Source organism: Phascolarctos cinereus, unplaced genomic scaffold (assembly GCF_003287225.1).
Source record: "Phascolarctos cinereus isolate Bilbo 61053 unplaced genomic scaffold, phaCin_HiC Scaffold_7;HRSCAF=346, whole genome shotgun sequence".
Classification (NCBI taxonomy): Eukaryota; Metazoa; Chordata; class Mammalia; order Diprotodontia; family Phascolarctidae; genus Phascolarctos; species Phascolarctos cinereus.
The window spans coordinates 10,609,619-10,633,547 of NW_027556180.1; the positions used below are offsets into that span (position 1 = coordinate 10,609,619).

The 23,929-nt window shown below is 45.1% G+C and overlaps 1 protein-coding gene across 1 annotated transcript in view; it reads right to left on the minus strand.

Moving 5' to 3' along the window:
• Window positions 1-11,675: 11,675 nt before the first annotated feature.
• Window positions 11,676-23,929, minus strand: part of GAL3ST2 (galactose-3-O-sulfotransferase 2) — a 39,923-nt gene continuing 27,669 nt past the window's right edge. Inside the window, exons 2-4 of the mRNA XM_020989059.2 lie at window positions 21,557-21,643; window positions 19,065-19,323; window positions 11,676-13,753 (exon numbers count right to left, since the gene is read on the minus strand). Of these exons, the coding sequence (XP_020844718.2) occupies window positions 12,944-13,753; window positions 19,065-19,323; window positions 21,557-21,643 (1,156 nt within the window). The 3' untranslated portion in view covers window positions 11,676-12,943. The remainder of the gene's footprint in view (window positions 13,754-19,064; window positions 19,324-21,556; window positions 21,644-23,929) is intronic.

The following is a 23,929-nucleotide window of genomic DNA, read 5'->3' on the forward strand; positions in this document are numbered from 1 at the left end:
GGGACAAATTTCACAGCACTGTCCCTGACACCACTGCGCTCCTCTTTGGAGCAGAGAGAAAAGAAACAACCGCATGAAGCCGCTATGAGCAAGACAGAATTAGAAGTCAGAAGCAGTGTAGACTAATGGCTTAAAGTGTCAAGAAAAGCAACGAGAGAAGAGGACGACGTAGAAGAGAATGCCAGCTGAGCAGGACAGACAATGAGAAAAAGATATCTCTAGGATCTCCCACAAGGAGTGAAGATCCAGTTACTATTGATTATCTTTAAGAGTCTTTAACATGTTAAGGGACTAACAGCCATTCTCTGGAGTCTGTACGGACCTGGGAATGCATAACGTGTAGAAAGAGGACCTTGCCTCTGATACGTTCTCTATGTGTTTGAACAAGTCACGTAATTTCTCTGGGCTTCATTCTGTCTGTAAAATGAAGGGGTTGGAATTGGTGTCCTCTAAGGGCCTGCTTTCCAGTCATGGCTGGAGGGAGAGACAGAGAAAGAAGATGAAGAGGGCTTCTTTCTTTACAGAAATGTTTTTGCTTTTATTTTGCAAAGAAAATAAAAATAATTCGAGTGAGGAGATTTCACTTGGTATCTTGAGGTGGGGCTGTGTTGTATGAGTGAGAAGTCAGGACGTGGTCAAAGGTGAATTTAACTGTAACCTTTCTCATAGCGGAAACATTGTAAATAATGATCTATGTGTAGCACCCCTTACAGGACTAATTTTTCAATTCCCAATTACATTGGTAGAAAGCTGTCTACTTCTCTCTGCAGGGTGCTAAGGGGCTGGAGTCTCTCTTATTATAGTTCACAAGCCCCGTCTAGCATGCTCTACGTTAGCAGTCAACCAGCAGAAACTTATTAGCTTTTAGAAAAGGGATTTGCTGAGAAAACATAGCAAGGACAGTTGTTACAGAAATGTCCCCCCCCAAACTTGGGACAGATTCTTCTCTTGTACACAAAATGCTCCTGGGGACAGTGGACTCAAGTTGGAAAGCCCACGTGGCCAAAGGGTATACACAGCTCCTGGCTGTTGAAGTCTTTTTCTCCCTTTGGGAAATCCTTCAGTGTGACTCTCTGCTTGGCTCCCAAGGGCCAGTGTCCCCGCCAAGTCCAGAACCTCTCTTACCTCAGCATGTCTAGTTTGCCTTTAATGTGTCTTTCCGTTCCCTAACACGGTTAATCATGACTGCACTGGGGACACTGATCTTGGCCTCTGATGGACATTTCAAATATTTTGGCCTTTTGAATTTCCCAAGGCCATCCATCCCCTGATCAGTGAGGAGAGGAGAGAAACAGAGTGGGGGTGGGGTATAGGGCTTTAAGTTTCTGTCCTTGCTTGGATGCTTTAGGAAGTTGTGTGGAATTGATAAGCAAGCAAACATGTTATCAGCATGACAATAACAAATAAATAAGCAACCACTCAGACCCATGAAGTTCCCAGCCTTGTGACCTTTTCAATTCAGGAGGAACTATACAACTTAGCATCTGTTTGGTCCCTCGTGGCTTAATCACCTGCAGGTTGTTATGGAACATAAACAATACCATTTCCACATAGGGTTTGATGCACAAATCCAGTGAGGCCAGTCCTCAGATGCTAATATTGTAGGAACTCTGAAGAGAATCTGGGCCTATGATTCATGGCATGGGTAACGAACTCTGAATCCAGGTGGACATGGGAGAAGAAACATGAGTAATGATAGTTATGTCCCTTCAAGGAAAGTTCTCTTCTTTTGAGCCAGAGCTATGGTTTTATCAGCATAGAGAACTTCTGTCTTCTACCAGTGCAGACTGGCACTTGATTTGAAACTTAGAGGCATAGAGAGTTGCTCGGGGGAACTGAGAGGTTAAACAGTTTACCCAAGGTTAGGTTGAAGTCTCCAAGATAGTTTTTTAATTAATGAGAGAAATGTTGCAATTTAATTTATCAAAAAGGAGCTCTCCAAACATTAACCCAGACTACCAGACGGCCTGAGATGATGCCAAGTTGATGTGTGAATGAGGAAGAACTGGACACCAGCTCTTTCTGACTTGGAGGCTGGCTAGTTACCCGATGTTCGAGGCTGCCTCTCTCAGGTGTAGGAAAATGCTTTCTGATGATGGGGTAATGCCTTTGTCTAAACCAAAGAATTCATGGCAGCAAAGTACTATGCAAAAGGGCACAGCTATGAAGCCCCCTCAAAAACAGTGACGACTTTGCACATCCAGAAAGCAGGGCTCAATGGACTTGGTGAATTTTCTTTTCTCTTGGAAAAAAAAACCCCTATTTAATGTAGAAAGTTCTTAACACAACTCACCTTGTGATATTCCCCTTCAATGTAACTCTCTTCTGGGCTCATAGAGTCACAGAATCTGAGAGCTGAAAGGCACCTATACGGTCCCTTCATCCAATCGATACAGAAAAGGAACACGCTATAACACGCCTAGCAGCCTGAGTGCAAAGACCTCCAAGGTCTGGGTCTCTTGAGGCAGCCCACCTTGGACAGCTCTATTAGTTAGGAAGTTTTCCCTGATATCAAGCCCCAATTTGCCTTCAGGTACTTGACTGCAGCCATTCTGTGCCCCACTCCCACCAAGTTTCTCTTCTCCATGATAAACACATTCATTTCTGTAAGTAATTAGCAGACTCAAGGCCCTCCACCACCCTGGTTGCCCTCCTCTGCACACTCTCCAGCTTATCAATGTTCCACATCAGAACTGAATCAAATATGCCAGATGTGGTATGGTGACTGCAGAAGATGGTGAAATCCTGAAGATGGAAGAAACGGACAAAAAGGTAAACATGAAAAAGTAATCATAAAGGCCTCAATAAAGTTAAGCTGTTTACATTCCCATGTGGGAAGATGATATATGTAACTTCTAAGAACTTTATCATTATTAGTGAAATTAAAAGTCACTTACATAAAGGGCATGAGTGTGAGTCAATTATGCTGTAATCATCTCAAAAGATGAAGGGATGAGATAGAAGGGTGCACTACAAGAAGGAAGGAAAAGGTAGAATGGGGAAAATTTTTTCACATAAAAGAAGCACACAAGGAAAAGCTTTTACAGTGGAGGGAGAAGTGGGGGGTAGGCAATGCTTGAACCTCACTCTCATTATAATTGGTTCAAAGAGGGAAGAATATATATGCACAGTCAGTTATATAGGAATGTAACTTACCCAATAGGGAAATAGGAGGGGAAAAGGATAAGAGAAAGGGGGAGTGGATGATAAAGGGGAGAGCAGATAAAGGTAGTAGTTAGAAGCAAAATATTTTTTAAGAGGGGCAGGATAAAAAGAGAGAGGAAGAAACAGAAGAAAATGGGATGGAGGGAAATATACAGTTAGTGATCACAACTGTGAATGTGAAAGGGATGAGCTCACCCATAAAATGGAAGCAGAGAGCAGAATAGATTAGAAACTAGAATCCAAAAATATGTTGTGTATAAGAGAAAAAAAATGAGACAGAAGAACACGACAGAGAGGTAAAATAAAGGGCTGGAGCAGAATCTAATATGCTTCTACTGAACTAAAAAAAAAAGCAGACAAAGCAAAAGCAAAGGGGTTAAGGGGTTAAAAGGGATAAGCAGGGAAACTACACTTTACTGAAAGGTACCGCAAACAATGAAGTAATATAGACAATGAAGTAATAAAAAAAATTGATAAATGATCAAAGGACATAAAAGGCAGTTTTCAAAAGAAGACATCAAAATTATCTATAGTCTTGTGAAAAATGTTCTAAATCACTATTGATTATCTAACTTAGAGAAATGAAAATTAAAATAACTTTGAGCTACCTCACACCTAGCAGAAACGAAAAATGCTGGAGCGCATGAGGGTAAAATAGATACACTAATGAACTGCTGGTGGCATAATGAACTGGTCCAACCATTCTGAAGACCAGTTTGGAACTACTCTCAAAAGACCATAAAACTATGCATACCATTTGACCCAGCCATACCACCACTAGGTTTGTATCTTAAAGAGATCAAAGAAAAAGGAAAAGAGCCTATATGTACAAATATATTTCATTATAGTAGCTCTTTTTGTGGTGGCAAAGAATTGGAAAACGAAGAGATGCTCATCATTTGGGGAATGGCTGAACAAGTTATGGCATATGATTTTGATGGAATATTACTGTTCTATAAAAAATTATGTAGAAGGTAGTTTCAGAAAATATTCTAAGGCTTACATGAACTGATGCAAAGTGAAGTGAGAAGAACCAGAAGATCATTGTGCATTGTAACAGCAATGTTGTAATGATGATCAGCTATGAAAGACTTTCAAAGGACTCATGATGAAAAATGCTCTCCACCTCCAGAGAGGGAGAACTGATGAACCTGGAGTGCAAATTGAAGGATTTTCTCACTTTCTTTATTTTACTTGCTTTTTAAAAAATATGGCTAATATAGAAATAGGTTTTACATGAATTCACATGTATTATTGATATCATATTTCTTGCCTTTTCAGTGGATATGAGGTAGGAGGGAGGGAGAGAATATGGAACTCAAAATTTAAAAAGAAAAAATGTTAAAAATAAATAAACGAAATGTTAAAAAAAAAATCCTAATATTACAATATAAATTGTTTTCATCTCCCAAACCCTCCCCCCAAAGGGTTTCAGGTTCCAAGGTTCTCCAGACCACACTTTGAGAGCCATTGCTATAAATAGTTCTGCATGACTCAGCCATTTGGTCAATGCTCTTTGTTGGTTCAGTTTCAGTGGATGTCACCCATGGAGAGATTCCACCACCAGCACCACCATCATCATCATCATCATTATCCCTAGCAGCCTAGCCCCTGCAGTCATCATCCAGAGAAGTAACCACTGTGGAAGCCATCCCCACCAACCATGGACTGACTTGCCACCTATGTGGCAAGCAAGCCAGCCAGATTAGCTGAAAGAGCAAGGCAGCCTGAGGGAGAGACCCCAAACGGCTTGTGTCAAAGAAATGACACCATCACCACCAGCTCACCTCCTGACCAAGCACCACAAAAGGCGGAGCTGCAGCCTCTTCTTCCTTAGTAGTCACAGATCGGGGAATCGATGCCACCAAAGTCCTTGGTCAACATCAGAAGTGGAAATGGTTTTATCAAAATGACATTAAAGACGAAGCACTGTCATCTGCTCTGTGGCTGCATTCTAAAAATCATCAGCCAATCTATCAATAAATATTTATTAAGAGCTTATTATGTGCCAGATGCTATTCTAAGAGCAGGGGATACAAGAAGCAAAAGACGATCCCTACCCTCAAGAACTCACACTTCAATAGGGGAGATAACAGTGACTCCCCCCTTGGGATATAACCTCCCTGAGGGCAGGAACCGTTCCACTTGTTGTCTTTGTAACTGAACACTTTCCACAGTTCCTGAGCTTGTAGGCACTTAATAAATGTTTGTTGTTTGTCTCCTGAAGGAGTCATGCCAGATTGACTTCATTGCCTTCTTCGATAAAGTGAACTGACGTAAATACTGGAGTGTAGCTGTAAGCCCTTAGCATCAGGAAGGCTACTGGGAAGTGTAACTTTCCTAGCTGGAAGGAAGGCATGAAGGATCATAAGGATTAGATGCCGTGAGAAACAGGAAAAGCCCAGGGAGGTTGGTGCCCTGGTGCAGACCCAGGCCAGGCCAGCACCTAGCCAATTGCAAATGAAGGATGCTGCTCCCTCCAACTAAATAGAATCATGAGTTTGGCTGGCTCACCACTCCTTTAAAGAGTGACCTGCTTGCACAAAATGTGCTGTCACAAAAGATGGTGAGGTGCAGGCTAGTACAATTAGATAGATTTAGAAATAGGTTAAATGGCCAGATCCAAAGAGTTATCACTAATGGCTCCATGTCAACTTGTAAAGCTGTCTCCAGGGAGGTGCCACAGGGATCTATTCCTGTTGTTGTTGTTGTTATCGTTGACTCATTCACTAATGTCCAGCTCTTTGTAGCTCCTGGACTGTAGCACTCCAGGCCCTTCTATCCTCCACTGTCTCCCGAAGCCTGTCCAAGCCGATGTTCATTGGCTCTACGACACTGTCTGTTCACCTCATCCTTTGTCCTATCCTTCTCCCTTTGCCTTCAGTCTTTCCCAACAACAGGGTCTACTCCTGGCCCTGTGCTATTTGATATTTTCTTAGAGATGTGCAAAAAGGCCTAGATGGCCCACCTAGAGAATTTTCAGATGATGTAAAGCTGAGAGGAAGAGCTAACACCTCTAATGACAAAATCAGGATCCAAAAATACCTTGACAATCTACAACATTGAGACAAATTGATTACAAGTTTAATCAGTTAAAATAAAATTGTTGTTGAGTAGTATCTGACTCTTCATGACTCCATTTGGGGTTTTCTTGGCAAAGATGCTGGAGTGGTTTGCCATTTCCTTCTCCAACTCATTTTACAGTTGAGGAAACTGAGGCCAACAGGGTTAAGTGACTTGCCCAGGGTCACACAGCTAGTAAGTGTCTGAGACTGGATTTGAACTGAGGAAGATGAGTCTTCCTGACTCGAGACCCAGACCTCTATCCACTGTGCCATATAGCTGCCCCTCCTTAAGGGCAGGGACTTTCTTGTTTAATTGTATGCCCAGAGCTTAGCATGGTGCCTGACAAATAGCAGGTACTTCATACAGAGATTGGAAGATGAGTCAATAGGGTGACATCACATACTGTTAGTACAGTCTTTGGTATCATTAGCAGAAGCCTAGTTTGCAGGAATCATGAGGAGATGAGCTCTGTGTCCTGATCAGCCCACATCGAAAGTAACGTGCTCTAGATCCCGCCATTAAGAAAGGACGTTGGTGCTAAGGACGTATAAACGCCTCGTATATTTCTTTCATAGGTTTTGACATCCTAAATAGGCACTAAGCTTCTGGGTCTTTTTTCCCCTGGAAGTTCTTTTTATTTCGTAGCTTCCTGGGTAAGCCTTGATTAGTCATTAATGTAATATGTTTATATAATGTCATTTATCACCTAGCTAGAAGTTTGGAGTAAAAAGTTAATTTCTTCAGTGTTTCGCCCTCAAATCTTATTCTGCATCTCTATCGTTGATGATGCAGTAGAACACCTAGCATGTATAAAAGAGCCAGACTAACACCTCTTCTGTTTCACATGAGTTGGGAACTAATGATGAAACTTGTCAATCACCAATCTCTTCTAAAATTATACTTGTAAGAGATATAGGAAAGTAAACTGTTCTACCCAATTTTATTGTTGGGGGAAAAAAAAGAAAGGACGTTGATAAACCAAAGAGGAGGTGGCCCCGAGGATAGAGAAAGGCCTTGAGGTCTTGTCACATGAAGAGAAGCTGAAGGAATGAGCAATGTTTAGCCAGGTGATGAAAGACTTAGAAGCAACATGGTAACTAATTGCAATATTTAAAGGGCAATACGTAAAGAATTACACTTGTCATTTTTGTCCTCAGAGACCTACTCAAAAGGCGAATGAGCTGCCTCGAGTGGGGTAATAACAGCAAGATCAAGAACAAGTAGCATTTATACAGAGCTTTACAAGCATTCGACCCTCCACTCTCAGGGCACTGATCTAGTGTCTTATTATTACTGAATCCTTTGCGTCCTTGCCCTACCGTCTCCACACTGCCAAACCTCATCCCTGAACACCTCCCACTGTCTGTTGCCTTCATTCCTATTCACATGCTGTTGAATTGGAGGAAGTCATCCAACCATGCTAACTAGATCCACTCAATCTACTCTTATTTTATCTAATGGCAGCTGAGTCCTCACTGCTGCAAGGCAATCCTTTTAGTCCTAATTTTATTCTCTATCCCACTCGCCATAATTCATATTATGAACCTTGTCTTTTTTTTCTCAAGTCTCCCACATCACTCCCTACCCCCACACTCTCCATGTGGCTGAAAACCTTGCCTCATACTTTACTAAGAAAACTGGAGCCACTTGCTCTCAGCTGCCTTTACTCCCCTCTTCCTCTCACATCCCCCATTATTTCCTGCTCTAGTCTCTGACACCAAAGTGGCCCTTCTCCTCTTTAAGGTCAGTGACTTTACATATGCCCTTGATCCCATCCCATCTTCCTCATCAAATTGTCCCCAATGTAACCCTCACTCTCTCATTATCTAACCATCGATTTCTCTGTATCTATCGGTTCCTTCCTTGCTGCCTATAAATACACAATTTACCTCCGTAAAAATGAGTCAACAGCTTGGTTAAGGAGACATCAAAAATACTGAGGAAAAGAATACCTTAAAAAAATAACCCAGGCCACCTACATCCTTCACAAGAAAACTCTCACCGGATGTTACCATCCCCCCCAGACTCTATTCTGTATCTTCCCTCCCCTTCTCAGCTAGCCAACAAGTCAGTCAACAAGCATTTTTCAACATCTCCCATGTGGCGGCACTGTGCTAAGCACTAGTAACACCAAGAAAAGACAGCCCCTGTTTTCAAGGAGCTCACAGCCTGATGAAGGAGAAAAAGATCCGTTTGATCTTCGATCTTCTCAAGTGCTTGAAGAAGTTCTCTGTACTTAATGCTACATTTCCTCTTCTCACATTCTCCTCTAAACTCTGCACTTTGGCTTTCTGCCTCGTCATCCACCTGAAACTGCTCTCTTCAAAGTCGCTAATGGCTCTTAACTTTCAGATTTAAAGGTCTTTTCCCGTCCTTCATCCCTCTAGACCTTTCTGTAGGCTTTGAGTTGACCATTCTCTCTTCCTGCACACTTTCTTCTCACTGGACTGCACTTTTTCAATCCCCTTTGCTGAATCATCCGTGTTAAACCCTGTAAGTGTGGGTGCCCCCCAAGGCCCTGTCCTGTGCCCTCTTCTCATTACTCTCTGTGCTTTTGGTTACTTCATTAACTTCCATGGGTTCAGTGGTCACTTCTCTACAGAAGATTCCTAGTTCTATATATCCAGCCCTACTCTCTCTCCCAAGCTTCAGCCCCACGTCACCAACTTCCCACAAGCTATCTCAAAGTCAACCCACCCAAAACAATTTCTTATCTTCTTCCCAAACCCATTCCTCTTCCACACTTCATAGCTACTGACGAGGGTCTTACTACCCTCCCATTCACCCAGAGTCAGAACGTTGGTCTCATCCATGACTCTCACTTTCATCATCACATAAAGCCAATCAGTTGACCATCTCATTTCTTTGTCCACTCTCTTCTCTCCACACATTCCTACTTTATGTCTTTATCACTTCTTGCTCAGACTGTTGCAGCATCCCCCTAAGGAGTCCCCATCCTTCAAGTCTGTTCCCACTCCAGTCCATCCTCCACTTGGCTGCAAAGGGATCTTTCTAAAAGCACAAGTATGACCCCCCTACACACACTCAATAAACTTCAGTGGCTCCCTATGGAGTCCAAGATCAAATAGAAACTCTGTTTGGCATTTAAAGCTCTTGCAAACCTAGCATTTTCTTATTTCTCCAATCTTCTTAGTAAATAACTAATATTTACATAGTTTCTGTGAAGTTTGCACAGAATTTTACATGTCTCATGTCATTTGATGCTCACAACAGCCCTGAAAAATAAGTGTTATTATCATCCCTGTTTTACAGGTGAAGAAACTGAGGCTGAATGATTTGTCCAAGGTCACATATCCAGTAAGAGTCTGAGGCAGGATCTGAACTCAGCTCTTTCTGACTCCAGGTCCAGTGTTCTTTCCACTGCACCAACTAGCTTTCTTTTTTAATGCACCACTCACTTTTCCATACTCAACTGGCCTTCTTACTGCTTCTCATGCCTGGCACTCAATTTCCCACCACTATGTCTTTGCATTGACCAGCCCTCATTACTGCAATTCATTCTCTCTCTCTCTCTCTCTCTCTCTCTCTCTCTCTCTCTCTCTCTCTCTCTCTCTCTGTCTCCCTCTCCTTCTCTCTCTCCCTCTCCCTCTCCTTCTGTCTCTCTCTGTCTCTGTCTGTCTCTCTTTGTCTCTCTCTCTGTCTCTCTTTGTCTCTATCTCTCTCTGTCTCTGTCTCTGCCTCTCTGTCTGTCTGTCTCTCTCTCTCTCTCTCTCTCTCTCTTCTCTCTCTCTCTCTCCTTGGAACCTCTATTTTTACAACAAGCTTCAGCTCAAGGATCACCTTTTGCAGGAGGCATTTCCTGACACCCCTTCCCCTTGGCTGTTCATGCCTTTCCCTGTCTGGTTTTTTTAATGTGTCTCATATATGCCTACATGTGTACCTGTTGGTTCCCTTGTTAGAATGTAAGCTCCGTGACGTGGAAAGGCTGTTTTACTTTTGTTATTGTATCCCGAAGGACTAGCTCAGTTGATTGGAAGCAGTGCACTGCAATGGCAGTTGGAGAACCTGGGCTCAAACCCCACCTCTGATGCGTCGTAGCTGTGTTACTTTGGACAAGTCATTTAGTCTCCCTGCATGTCAGTTCCCTCATCTATAAAATGGGAGGATGGGTGGGCTAAATGGTCTCTTTTAACTCTAGAGCTATCATCCTATGAGCCCATAATTGAACTGGGAAGGTAGTCTCTAGTGCAGTGCCGCAAGGTTCTGTTCTTAGCCCTGTTCCGTTCAAGCTTATTTAGCAATGATTTGGACATTGATGGCAGACTTAGATGGCATACTTGGAAAATTTGTGGAGCCTGAAATGAATTGCTACCATGTGGGATGAAGAACTATTATGGACTGAATCTAAGAAAATGAAACTCACTAGGGATAAGTATGAAGTACATTAAAAATCTCAACTGTCTAACTACCCAAGCTCTACACTGAATAATGATTGACAAGGTAACTGAGCCTCTGAGTGTTCTGAAGGCTCATGAAGCTAGGCCATCTTGGCCTCCATTCCCCGAAGTCTGCCTGGCCTCTAGAATATGGCATGTGGGAGCCGTTGTGGGCTCTATTCTGGGCAGACTTCATCAGAAATACTACGATCAGCTCTTGGGGCCATCTTTTGGAAAGGACTGTTACAGGCTCCACTGAGTCTACAGGAAAACAACCTGAGCTGTGCCATAGAGGTCGGGCAAAGGCACAGGAGATGTTTATTCTGGACCAGAGAAGACTTCGGAAGAGCTTAAGAGGTGCCAATTAAGTACTTGGAAGCTGTCATGTGGGAGAGGGATTAGATTTGTTTGATTTGGCTTCATGAGGGAGGGCTGGCGCCAGGGGATGGAAGTACCACAGGGACAGATTTCAACTGGTTAGAAAGAAAAACTTCTCAATACTTACACCTGTTGGACACTGCCTTGATATGTACTGAGCTGCCCATTACTGAAGGTGCTCAAAACATGGACTGGACGGGGGCAGCTAGGTGGCACGATGGCCCTGAAGTCAGGAGGACCTGAGTTCAGATCCGGCCTCAGACCAAACATTTACTAGCTGTGTGACCCTGGGCAAGTCACTTAACCCCAATTGCCTTAAAAAAACACATACACTGGATGACCACTTGTTGGGTGTTGCAGAAAGGATTCCCTCTCAGAAATATATTAGAAACAGCGGCTTCTGAGGACCCACTTGTGGCGCTGAGATGCCAGTGTGGTTTTGCAAGCTACACTGGCCACAATTTAAACCTGCCTTGATTCCAAAGGCATTTAGGACATCACAGAATGGACCATTATTAATGAATATCTGTCATTGTTTTATCATAGAAACGTGGAAATGGTGCTTGGCGGAAACCTGGGCACTGGAATGACCAGTAACAAAGAATGGTCTATCTGTTGCAATCATCCTAGAATATGTTTATGAAATGAAGACCAAGGTTCCAACGTGTCCAAGGTTTAATCATTTATTCTTCAATTACAACATTATTTCTCATAACATTCGAATCCATTCCATACAGGGGTAGGGCATCAGCAGGCTTGAGGCTACATACTGCCCTTTAAGTCCTCAGGTGCGGCCTTTTGACTGGGTCACAGTTCTACAGAACAAATCCATCTATGAAGGGGATTTGTTCTGTGAAGTTTGGATTCAGTCAAAGGGCTGCTCTTGAGGACCTAGAGGGCCACATGTGGCCTTGAGGCCTCAGGTTCTCCACCCCCATGAGAACATGAGTTTCTTGAGACCCAAGATCATGTTTTTGCCTTTCTTTCTACCTTCACAGTGTTTGGCACATAATAAGTACTTCATACGGACTTGTTGATCTACTGAATGACTGACAGATCCCTGGAGCTAAAAATTTTTTCCACAAAATTTTTTCCAAACATGTGTTTTACACAGTAAGAGTTACCTAGTATCTATATTTTCCAGCCTGTAAGTAGTCAGTATAACATGGTACATAGAAAACTGGCCTAAAGTCCAGAAAAACTTGGGTTCAAGCCTTGACTCTGACACATCCTGGCTGTGTGACCCTGGGCCAGTCACCTAACCTCTCAATGCCCTGGATGGCTCTCTAAGACTGAATTTCAGAACAATGGCAGATCTGCATTGGTAGACGGAGTTTCCTTACTGGAAGGTCCCTACCCCAATGAAATCATAAGTTTAGTCAAGGAGGGGAGAAAAGCGAATCAGACTTAGAATTCCATCTTCGGGTCCATCCATCTGATTCTTCCATGTTAGCTACAGAGTACTCCTCTTTGGGGTGAATGTTGTGCCCTTACTACCTGTAACCAGTCTGGAAATATTGCCTAGAATTCTTGGTTTAGATGCTCCCATGCAGAAGTTTTTTCTGGGAGGAGAAGGCCATGAGATCAGTGACTTGGGAAACAGAACCTCCTTTTCCATCTTCTCCAAGCTGACCTCCTACCCACACACAGACACATACGCACACACATACACACTCTCCATACACTCTGTAAGGAAAATAATCCTGTTTTCTTAAGGCAACATTCCATGGTAGATTTTTTAAAAATAAAACTTGGGACTGAGTCAAGAATTGCCCAGGCCCCCCAGAGATCCTTTAGACCAAGGTGTTCCCAGTACCCCCTCTTTCTTGAAGCCTACTCCCTACTAGCCAAACCAGAGCCAGATGAGCCTTCAGGGATCTGACAGGGCACTCAGCCCCTAAGCATTGAGCTTCCAGTTGGAAACAATCGCTCTGCCATCACTGCAGCCTGATCTTCTTGGGGGGATTTGTGGGGAATTGCCGAGAGTATAAGTGGGCCATGTACTGTATCTCGGGCATCACCATCCTCCAACACATGGCCATGGTCTCACTGTCTAAATGCTGTTTGAGATTGTAGCCCAGGATGTTGGCCTGCCCAGACTGGTAGGGCCTGAGCCTCACATCTTTGATCTGTGTCTTACTCTTCGGCTCCCCATCCTGGATGCAGATGTCCATGAGCTCCCGCTGCCTTTCCCTCAAGAGAGCCACTTCCTTCAGCAGTTTTTCAAGCCCAACAACCTCCCTGATTTTCTGCCAGAAGGTCCTGTTGAAATGCTGGTAAAGCTCCCAGTCCAGAGCACACCACTCCTTTGCTCTCTCCTGGCTCTCCCTGGCCAGCTTCTGGATCGTATCCTCACTCCGTGAGTTCAGCTTGAAGTAGACCACGTCGTCCAGATCCCAGTGCAAGATGTTTCTCAGGAGGACCATGGACTCATCAAAATACTCGGAAATCAGGATGAGCTGGAACTGCTGCTGGATCTCCCGGATCACCCCCCGCACGTAGTCTTTGCCACTTTCGTTGTTATCGTAGCCAAAGTCAAACCACATGTTATTCTTGGCATACATGTTTCTTATCGACAGGTTTTTATTGTAGTACCTCGGTGGAGATACCAAGAACTCATTCAGGCTCTTTGTCTTCTGAAAAGCAGGCACATGTCCTTTGTAATACACAAAAGAGGACTCCAGCTGGAAAACTGGGTTCCTCACTATGGAAAAGTAGAACGTGTTGTTCGGCATGACTTTGTGTACCTTTGGGGGAGGAAAAAACAGAAAAGACCATGAGCAGGTTTGGTTGATCGTGAAAGGATGCTCAGAGCCTGAAAAAGACCCTGGGTCAGGCCCCCAGGCAGAGGACGCCTAGCCCAGGCTGAGAGACATCGAGCAAAGTGTCAAGCACCGTCCTGGAGGAAATCACCATCTGGGGGCTGCAGCCACTGTCCAGATGCAACCCCCACCCCACCCCACCCCTGCAGGGGCCCGTGCAAGGACCTGACGAGGAGAAATGTGCTTGCTCTCACATACATTATGATAGAAATGAGGTGAACTGAGAGAATGAACCAAGAGGACCCCGTCCTTCTCCCACGACCTCCAGTCCCTGCACCCTTCAGTTCTCTCCCAGGCCAACACCCTCGCACTTGCTCCCCTTCCAACAGTATGTTACATCGGGTCACAAAGAATTGGGTACAACTGACTGACAGGAGCGGATTCATCTCCCATCGTGGCTCTTCCAAATCCTTCCATCCCTCCTCAAATTTCGTAGGCTCCCATGGCACCTGTCCTCTCCACCCTCTCAATGTGGAGCTTTGCCTCATCTCATCACTTAACCTTGGTTTGCCTTGATTTCCTCAACTGTCAAAAGGGGACAATAATAGCAGCAACCTCACAGGATTGTTGTGAGGATAAAGGAGATAATATTTGTAAAGTGTCTGGCACACCGTAGGTCCCTCTCCCCTTCCTCATCTCACATCTCTCAGATGCTTTCTGTCTATCTCCTCCATCATTCCTATCTCGCTTTACAAGGTGGCCCTTCTCCTTGCCAAGACTGACTCCTCCATGAGCATTCTTGACCCTGTCATCCCCTTCCTTCTCCAGCAGTCTGATCCTACCTATCACCCCACTCTCTAACTAATCCCCAGTGCTCTCCTGCCGAGTTGGCTGCATCTCTGTCTCCCTGCCTTTGCATTGGCTGTCCCTGATGCCAGGAATGCCTTCCCTCCCCACCCCCGCTTCATAGATCTCCTGACTTCCCTCAAGACTCAGAACAAGGAGGCAGAGCCAAGAGGCAAAGTGACTTCTCCTCTGCAAAACTCTTCTAAACACATCTAAAAAATGCAGCAGACCAAATCCTGCTTGGGAAATCCAGAAAAAGCCGGAGTTGTCTGTCTAGCCCAGCTCAATATAAGGAGACCAAGAAGGACTGTGGACACTGGGGATGGAGTTGGGCCAGGAGCACATCACTTGCTAGCTCTCTGACACCTGGGGAGAGTCTGGGTGCCAGGGCAAGAGGAGGTCCCAGACTCATATTAGGGCATGCCCATACTGGGACCCTGGAATGGGGAACAAGGGAGGACTGGAAACTTTGTCACCCACTACTCAGATTCAAGTAACAGATTCAGAGAGATCTGAGAGGTGGCCCTGCACACAGGGAAGGTATGCCCAGGTAGGGAGCCCCTACTTGGTCAGTGTACCAAGAAAGGAGGGTGTTCAGAAGCCAGCAGCAGCATTGCCGTGGCTCAAACCCCAGGCCCAGAACTGGATCTCATTCCCAGAATCTAGCCCAGCCTGCAGAGGAAACACCAGGGCAAAGGGAAGCCCAGACTATCACAAACTGTCCCATTTGGTCAGTGGTTTGGTTAGTTCTCCCGGACTGGGTTTTTGGGAGGCGGCCTTTCTTTTTTAGTCTTTATTACAAGGGCTGGCTCTCTGAGAAGACAAAGATGACATGAAGGTGGAATAGAAAGAAAAATATCAGGGCAGCGAGGTGGCACAGTGGCTAGAGCTCCAACCTTGGAGTCAGGAGGACCTGAGTTCAAATCCAGCCTCAGACACTTCACATTTACTAGCTGTGTGATCCTGGCCAAGTCACTTAACCCCCACTGCCTCACCAAAAAGAAAAAAGAAACAAAAATATGAGTTTTTAAAATAAATGTCCTGTCTACCTTTCATGAGTACAAAATCTCCCCATTCCCCCACCATTGGCTTTATACTGTTTCTTTCCCTACACCCCAATCCCAAGGTTCGCCTCATGCTCAAAAGACCCATTTCATTCATGGCTTGTAACAACCACAATTATGGTAAGTCGATTGGGTTCCATCATCATCACAGCAGCTGAAATTGCATATAGCCCTTCAGGGTTTTTTCACAAACTCAGGGTCACAGATCTAGAGAAGAAAGGAGGAGGAACCTGGGGGGCAGGGTAGGGACAGAGATGAGAATGAAACATAGGCTACAGCTAGTAAGTACCACGACAGAATTTGAACCCGTGGCCTGTAATTCCACAGCTGGAGATCTTTCCATTGGACAACATTGCCTCTCTAACATAATCTCAAAGAGCCTCAGTTTCCTTATCTTTAAAATGGCCCTTACCTCCCAGCGTTACTTTGAAGCTGAAATGAAAAAAGGTAAATAAAAGGATCTGAAAACCTTTCAATGCTCCTTCCCTTCCCCACTCCTGGGGCAAAACAATTGTGTAGACATGTTGTATTTACTTATCGCTATACAAGTTGTGTCCCCCCATTAGAATGGAAGCTCCTTAAGGGCAGGGGTCAGTTCAATTTGGTCTTTGTACCCCCAGCACCCAGTATGGTGCCTAGCACATAGTAGGCACTTAATAAATGTTTGTTGGATTAATAATAATAACAATAATAGCAATCATATAGCACTTTAGGTCTGCAACATATTTCATAAACATTATTTCATTTGGTCCTCACAACACCCCTGGAAGATAAAGGCTTTTATTATCACCATCTTACAGATGAGGACACTGAGGGAGGCAGCAGGTAAGTGCCCAAGGATACACAGCTAATAAATGTCTGAGGCTGGATTTGAACTGAGGCCTTTCTGACTCCAGAAACCAGATTGAATTGAACTGTTGTCGAAAGCATCTCCTTAGATAGATTTACAGACTTCACCTTTTCGAAGGGCTAGCAACAGGAAAATTGAAAGATAAGTAAAAGATATTCATGGGACGGGAAGGGCCAAGCAACAGCTTTCCTAAACTCTGTGGGGTTTTTGCCCCAGAACAGTCATTTGTGTGCCTTGGGCTGCAGGGAAGCAGCTCCTTCCATCAGGTAATTTCCACTTCACTGGGCAAAGGACAACAAGGTGGAAATTGGCACTCATCACTGTGTATTCAAGGATTAGCTGACCCTGTAAGATAGTGATGAAGGGAGGCTGCAAAGCCTCTTGCTCAGAAGGACACCTGAATCATAAAAGAGCTGGAATGAGGCCAGAGGAAAGAGGCCAAGATTCTGCAGTGGCTTGAAACCAAGCCATACAAGGATCAACAATTGAAGGAAGCAGGGATGCTTAACCAACAGATGGGAAGATGGGAGGGGAAACTCAAACTGTCTTCATTTGAAGATTTGTCATGTAGAAAAGGTAGACTTGCCCCATATAGATCCAGAGAGTGGATCAAAGATCAGTAAACAGAAGCCAGAGAGACAATCTGGGCTCAACAGAAGAAAAAAACAGGTGACAGGCAGCCTCCAGCACACAGCAGATGTGCGACCCTCATTAAGGCGTGTAACTCCTCAATACCCACACAATCTCTGAGTCTCAAAGAGTCCTTGAAGTTACCGGTCCCCTGAGCCAGGAGATCGTTTACTGGGAAAGGGTTCATTACTCATCTATATTCTCCAAATTAGCCCAGCCTCTCTTAGAATGGAAGCAGGGATTTAGCGGAAGGTCCTATAGAAGCAGTGTAGTGTAGCAGATAGAAAGTTGTCCTCAAAGCCAAGAAGACCTGGGTTCCAGTACTGTCTCTGACTGGCTCTGTGACCCTGGGCAAGTCACATCACTCCTCAGTATCTTAAGAAACTCTCTGAGACTCTAAGTAACAGAGAAGGTTCCAGCCTGTGCTAGTAGAGGGGTTTTTCCTCACCTGGGAGCTCCCTATGCCAATGAAATCATGGGTCCAACCCCTGTCCCTATCCCAACAGGGGTCACAGCCTTCAAAATAGGAAGATAAGCCAGGCCAATGTCATCTGTCAGAAGGAACAGATAATGACAATAGCTAGCATTTATAAAGCCACTTTAAGGTTACAAAACTCCCTCCTCCAAGAGGGACAAGGAGAGAGGTAAAGGATGGCTTGAAGCCCAAGGGAGGTAGCTTTAGGGACCAGGTCGATAGTCAGTCAATCAACAAACATTTGTGTATGTTATCACATCTCATCTTCGCAACAACCCTGTGAGATAGGTGCTGTCATTGTCCCCATTTTACAGATGAGGAAACTAAGGCAGGCTCACACAGGTAGTCAGCATCTGTGGTAAGTTGTGATCTCAGGCCTTCCTGTCTCCATACCACCTGACTTGAACATGACCTGGTTAAGAGCTGGTAATGCATGTATTACATGGGTACATGCAGTCTGGAACTTTAAGTTGATTGATTGGCACCTAAAGGTAGGCCGACTAGAAAAAAAGGGTCCAGGGAGGAAGTTGTGGGGGCCACATAGCAAGCAATCAGTCGACAAGCATTTATGAAGCCCCTGCTGTGTGCCAGGTACTATGCTAAGCTCTACAGATACAAAGACAGGCAGAAATAGGGCCCTTGCCCTTGAGAAGCTCCCAGTCAAAGGAGAAAGACAACACGGGCTCCTGCTAAAAGTTAGCATGTTCCCCTCAGCCTTTTCTTCTGCGAGCTCTCAGTCAACCTAGCAACTAATCCCTAGTTTGTGTATAAGCTCCTGCTGTGTGTCAGGCACATTGCTGGGCTCTAGAGACACAAGGACAAAAGTCAAGCAGTCCCTGCCTGCAAGGAGCTTGCACTCCAACGGGGGAATGACGTGACTACAAGGAATGATCTCAAAGCCCTTGATCTGAGGCAGGGGATCAAGTTGGACTGGAATTCGGGAAGGCCTGAGTTCAAATCCTGACTCAGACACTAGCTGTGAAACCATGTCTCTGAGCCTCAGTTTCCTCATCTGTAAAAGGAGAGGACCGCACTCAATAGATTTATGGTCTCTTCCAGCTTGAATGCTATGATCCATGATCCCATTCCTCTAAGGTCCCCTTCCACGCTAAATTGCTGACCCTCACAATCGGATCCCTCCCCAGCCACGATCGCCTTCCCGGCCTAGTGATCTGGCATCACCTAAATCTATCCCTTCCCCCTCCTAAAATTCTGACAGAGAACGGGGCTCTCAGTAACAGGTCACCATTCCAGATCAACCCCAGAAGGATTCTCCCTCATTCACCTGCCTTACTCAGCTTCCTGCTGTTAGAAGAACGACTACCTCCATGACTTCTCCACCCAGCTACCCTGCTGATGCTCACTGGTACCCAGCTTGAGCCAGGTTCACAAGTGGGATCGCATCTGCCGGGGTCGGGGCGTGGACCTCACCTCCGTGGGATTAAATCTCAGGTGATTGCACATGATGTTGAACGTCCCATGCAGGGTTTTGAATCCCTCCACATACTTGGTCAGAAAGAGCCAGGGGTAACCCAGGTGGAAAAGCTGCCCTGCAGGCAGGGCCACCGTGAGGTTCCACTTCTCTGTGAACCGATATAGGATGTTCATAACGGTGCTGCTGGCAGTCTTGTGGGTCTTGAGGAACATGACGTTGGTCACAGGGTGGAAGGATTCCTGGCCACTGAAGAAACTAGGGAGAGAAGAATGGAAGATATCTTCCATCAGTATCTAATGTTATTGTTCACTATAAATGAAAGAAAACCTTGGCTGAGAATTCTTCCAGCCTGTCCCTGTCCAGAGTTCCCACTGATTGCTGGTTATCTCTGCCTGGAGGCATCTCAGATTTAACATGTCCAAAATGGAACCGTCACCCTCTAAACTTCCAGCCCCTCCAAACTTCCCTGTTTCTGCTGAGGGTACCAACATCCTTCTAGTCTCTGGGTTTGAAGCCTAGAATCATCTTAGATTCCCCATTCTTCCTCATCCCATATAACCGACCAGTTGCCAAGTCTTGTAGATTCTATCTCCACATCTCCTGAAATGCCTTTCTCTGTCCTTCCAACCTTCCCACTCCTTCATTCACATCAAACCTGGTCTTTGCTCTTATTTTCTTCTCTACCTTCCTGTTCTCTCAGACCACCTTTTGTCAGTCAGCCAACCAATAAGCATTTATTAAGCACTTAACCATGTGCTTGGCATTGTGCCAACCTCTGAGATACTCCTCACCTTTATGGTCTGTCTGCTTAGATTCCTAAAATCAAGCCACTACTGGGATTCTTATAATCTAGCCACTGCTTACTCATGTTCAGACTCCTTAAGAGTCTGCCTAATATGACAATGTTCTAATAAACCTTGTCTTTGGCTGAAAGAAGGCTTCTTTTGGGCAGGACCTGCATGTTGTGATTTTGGGGTCCCAGGACCCCTGAACCCCTAAACCACATCATTTTGGTGGCCCTCACCCCTGTACTCCTAACTGAATCAGATCTCAATCTGCCCATCCTCAATCCCAGCTAGCCCACATTATCTGATCCCTCTGTTCCAATTCTTGTCCTGTCTCTTTAACTTGAAAGGCAAATTTTGAGCCTTTGTGCTTTTCAGAATGTTGCATGGGTGAGGTTTTAGGAATTTCATAAATTTGTAGGAGTCAAGCCCTCCAGTAAAATCTTCCACTGGCTCCTTATAGTAGCATGGAGGTGATTCTGGGTCTTTGAAGGCTGACCTAGAGAAGCCCAGGCTCTCCTAAGTCATACCAAGCGGGAAAGGCTTCTTGTCTCTCCAGCTAGAACGTAAGCTTCTTGAAGGCACGGGCTGGGTTTTTGTGGTTTGGTCTTTCTCTATATCCCCAGCACTGAGCATGATGCCTACCTAGCACATAGTAAGTGCTTGATAAATGCTTTTTTGGTTGATGAATTTTGATGAAGAACCAGCTTGGCTAGCTAGGTTCCGAGACTCTCCTTAGCAAAAAAGGTCTAGGGTGAGCAATATTTTGACACCTGCTTGGTACTAGGCACATGCAGAGATCATAGAGACACTGAAGAACCAAAACTGAACCCAACGTTTAGACAGTTATCCAGTGACTTCTTCACAGATAACCTGGGGCTATTTCAGAGCAAGGCAATGAGCATGAGGTGAGAAGGACTGGGAGTTCAGAAAGGAAATGATTTGGGGAAGGGCCACTCAAACATATACCGTGAGTCTCAAGCAATCAATCAGGCGTTTTCTCTTCCCTAAATACACCATCACCTTGCAGTAAGCCTAACACCATTCCTCTGACTCACCATGAACCCACAGACTCTGAAGCATCCATCTTTCTGCTCACAAAGCTTGTGCCAGACTGGCAGTGCCCCTGCTACCCCAAACTGGCCCAACTGATTCAACAAAGCTACTTCTGCTCAAAGGGGTCTATCAATTGAAGCCAGAAGGAAGTACATATGGGGCAGTTAGGTGGTGTAGTGGACAGAACATAGGGCCTGGAGTCAGGAAGACCTGAGTTCAAACCTGACCTCAGATACTTACTAACAGTATGACTCTGGGCAAGTCACTTTACCCTGTTTACCTCAGTTTCCTTGTCTGTAAAATGAGCTGGAGGAGGAAATGACAAACTACTCCAGTATCTTTGCCAAGAAAACCCCAAATGGGGTCACAGAGTCAGACACAACTGAAAAGACTAAACCAACCCTGTTATTTTACAAATGGAAAACTGAGGACCAGAGAGGTGAAGGAGTTTGTCCAAGGTTGCAAATAGTGGATAAGGAAGAGAGCCCACACTCAGAGCCTCTAACTCTAACAAAAAAACAAACAAACAAAAAAAGCAAACACTCTTCTCCCTACCCTGCTTCCTCCTGTGCAAGGGGATTGATATCAGCTGACAATCCTGTGGGTCAAACCCCCCAAGAGTCCCTCTGTGTCAGTGACCAACTTACGGGACCAGCAAGCTGACTTGTGTATTGAGGAAGCTTCCCAAGAGAAGACTCAAAAGCACCACGAGCATGATGATGACACGGAAGTACCTGAAATGACACCAGACGGGAAAAAGTGCTCAGCTTAGCAGGGGTGAGATGATGCCCCAGCAGCATTCAGGACTTGGGGCTCACTAGGCTGCCCTCCTCCTCTGCCTCTTGAAATTCCCAACTCCCTTCAAGGCCCGGGTCAATCATGACTGTCTCAAGAAAACCTTTCTTGATCATGTTCAAGGGTCACCTTCTGTATACTTTGTGTTTTGTATACATCTGGGTAACCCACTGTTTCCTCCCCTCTGCTTCCCTTGTAGCTTCCATGGCTGCCCTCAAGACTCAGCTCCTGGTGCAGGAGGATTTCCCAACCCATCCCCTCCCCACCCCACCCCACCCCCAGCTGCTAACACCTTCTTGGAGATTACCTCCCATTTCCAGTGTCTATATTTGCATGCACACAGCTATCTGCATGCTGGCTCCCCCATTAGAATGTGAGCTTCTGGAGGGCAGGGGCCAAGGTTTCACCTTTCTTGGTATCCCCAACACCTAGTCCATAGTCCAAGAAGATACTGCAGGCATCCAGAGAGAAGCCATTCAAGCACCAAGGAACAAGAGCCACGATCACTCCAGACCTGGCATCTGCTGGACCTTAGAACCTCTGGCTACCAAACTCTCTCATCCTCCGTTCCCAATCCCCGTGATTCAAGATCACCACATGCTAAGGAAAAAACCCTCATTTCAAGGATAAGGAAAGTCAGGCCCAGAGAAGTGCAGCGATTTGTCCAAGGTCACTCAGCTAGTAAATTATCAAACTGAGACTCCAGCCCAGGCCCTTTCACTCTAACGCTTTCCACTGCACTCCCCTGACTCTCTCCTTTGATGATGGATAGAAAGCCATGCATCTGTGGCCTTCCCCTGGGGTTCATTGGTTCTCATCTCAATAGCTGCAGTTCCCTGAAGTAAGATGGCAGCAGCGTCTTTCCTTATCCTTGAAATGGACTGGCTGAGAGAGAACTCTGGTGTACACAAAACCCCAAGATTAGAGGGGGCCCCTCAAGGTCTACTGGCCCATCCCCTTGTGTGGGCAGAATAGCTCCCATACATCCCAGAAGGAGCTGTCCAACCTGTTCTTGAAGCCCACCAGGAAGTTTTTACAACCTTTCTTTATGATGCCATCCAGATGAGGGTTGCATAACCCTTTCACCAGGAAATTCTGGTCCTGTAGCTATGGGGGGTTGGAGACTGGGCAGGTTAGCTCCAACCACTAGGCTGTCTCCTTAGTGAAAGGTGCTGGGCAAACATAAAATATGGTTACCATTGTCCTCCTTTGCATTAAACTAGAACAAGGAAATGTGGTGTCATGGAAGGTCAATGGGCTTAAAGGAAGAAGATCTCAGGTAAAACCCCAGATCCATGTTCAGTCAAGTTCTATTTCCTCTCCGAGCCTCGGTTTGACATCTTTTGTGATTCCCCAATCAATCCATCAACCCACCCACCTACCATGAACCTACCATGGGCCTTACCCTCACTAGCCTCACTGTCTTATCAGAGGGATTAGTCCATGGAGCCCAGAGAAAGAGAGAGAGAGAGAGAGAGAGAGAGAGAGAGAGAGAGAGAGAGAGAGAGAGAGAGAGAGAGAGAAGACTCTGGGAATCCAGTGTCCTCTCAGCGTAGGGCTGCATTATCTTACAAAGAGTCTCAAGTGATTTTGAAGACACTTCTTTGGAAAGAGGCCTTTTTGTTCTCCAAATTAAGTGGGTTTTTTTTCTATAATCAACAAACAATAAGCATTGGGAGGAGGAGTGTTGAATTCTCTGTAATATTCAATCCACTGTGAAATGGTAAAGATGGGGTCCACTGAAGAAGGTCCCTGTAAAAAATGTTCTCTGCTGACATCTTCATCTGGAGGCAGTTAAGTGACACATTGGGCTTGATGTCAGGGAGATCTGAGTTCAAATCCACAAAATCAAACACTTATGTGTGACCCTGGGCAAGTCATTCAATCTGTTTGCCTCAGTTTCCTCAAATGTAAGATGGAGCTAAGAATAGCACCTACCTTTCAAATGAGATGTTTGTAAAACATTAGCAGAGTGCCTGGAACATTGTTGTCATTCAGTTGTTTCAGTTATGTCCTACTCTTTGAGACCCTATTTGGGAGTTCTCTTGGGGTTTGCCATTTCCTTCTCCAACTCATTTTATAGATGAGAAACTGAGGAAAACAGAGTTAAGTGACTTGCCCAGGGTCACACAGCATACATATCTGAGGCCAGATTTGAACTCATGAAGATGAGTCTTCCTGACTCCAAGTCTGGCACTCTATTCAAACATAGTAAATATTTAATA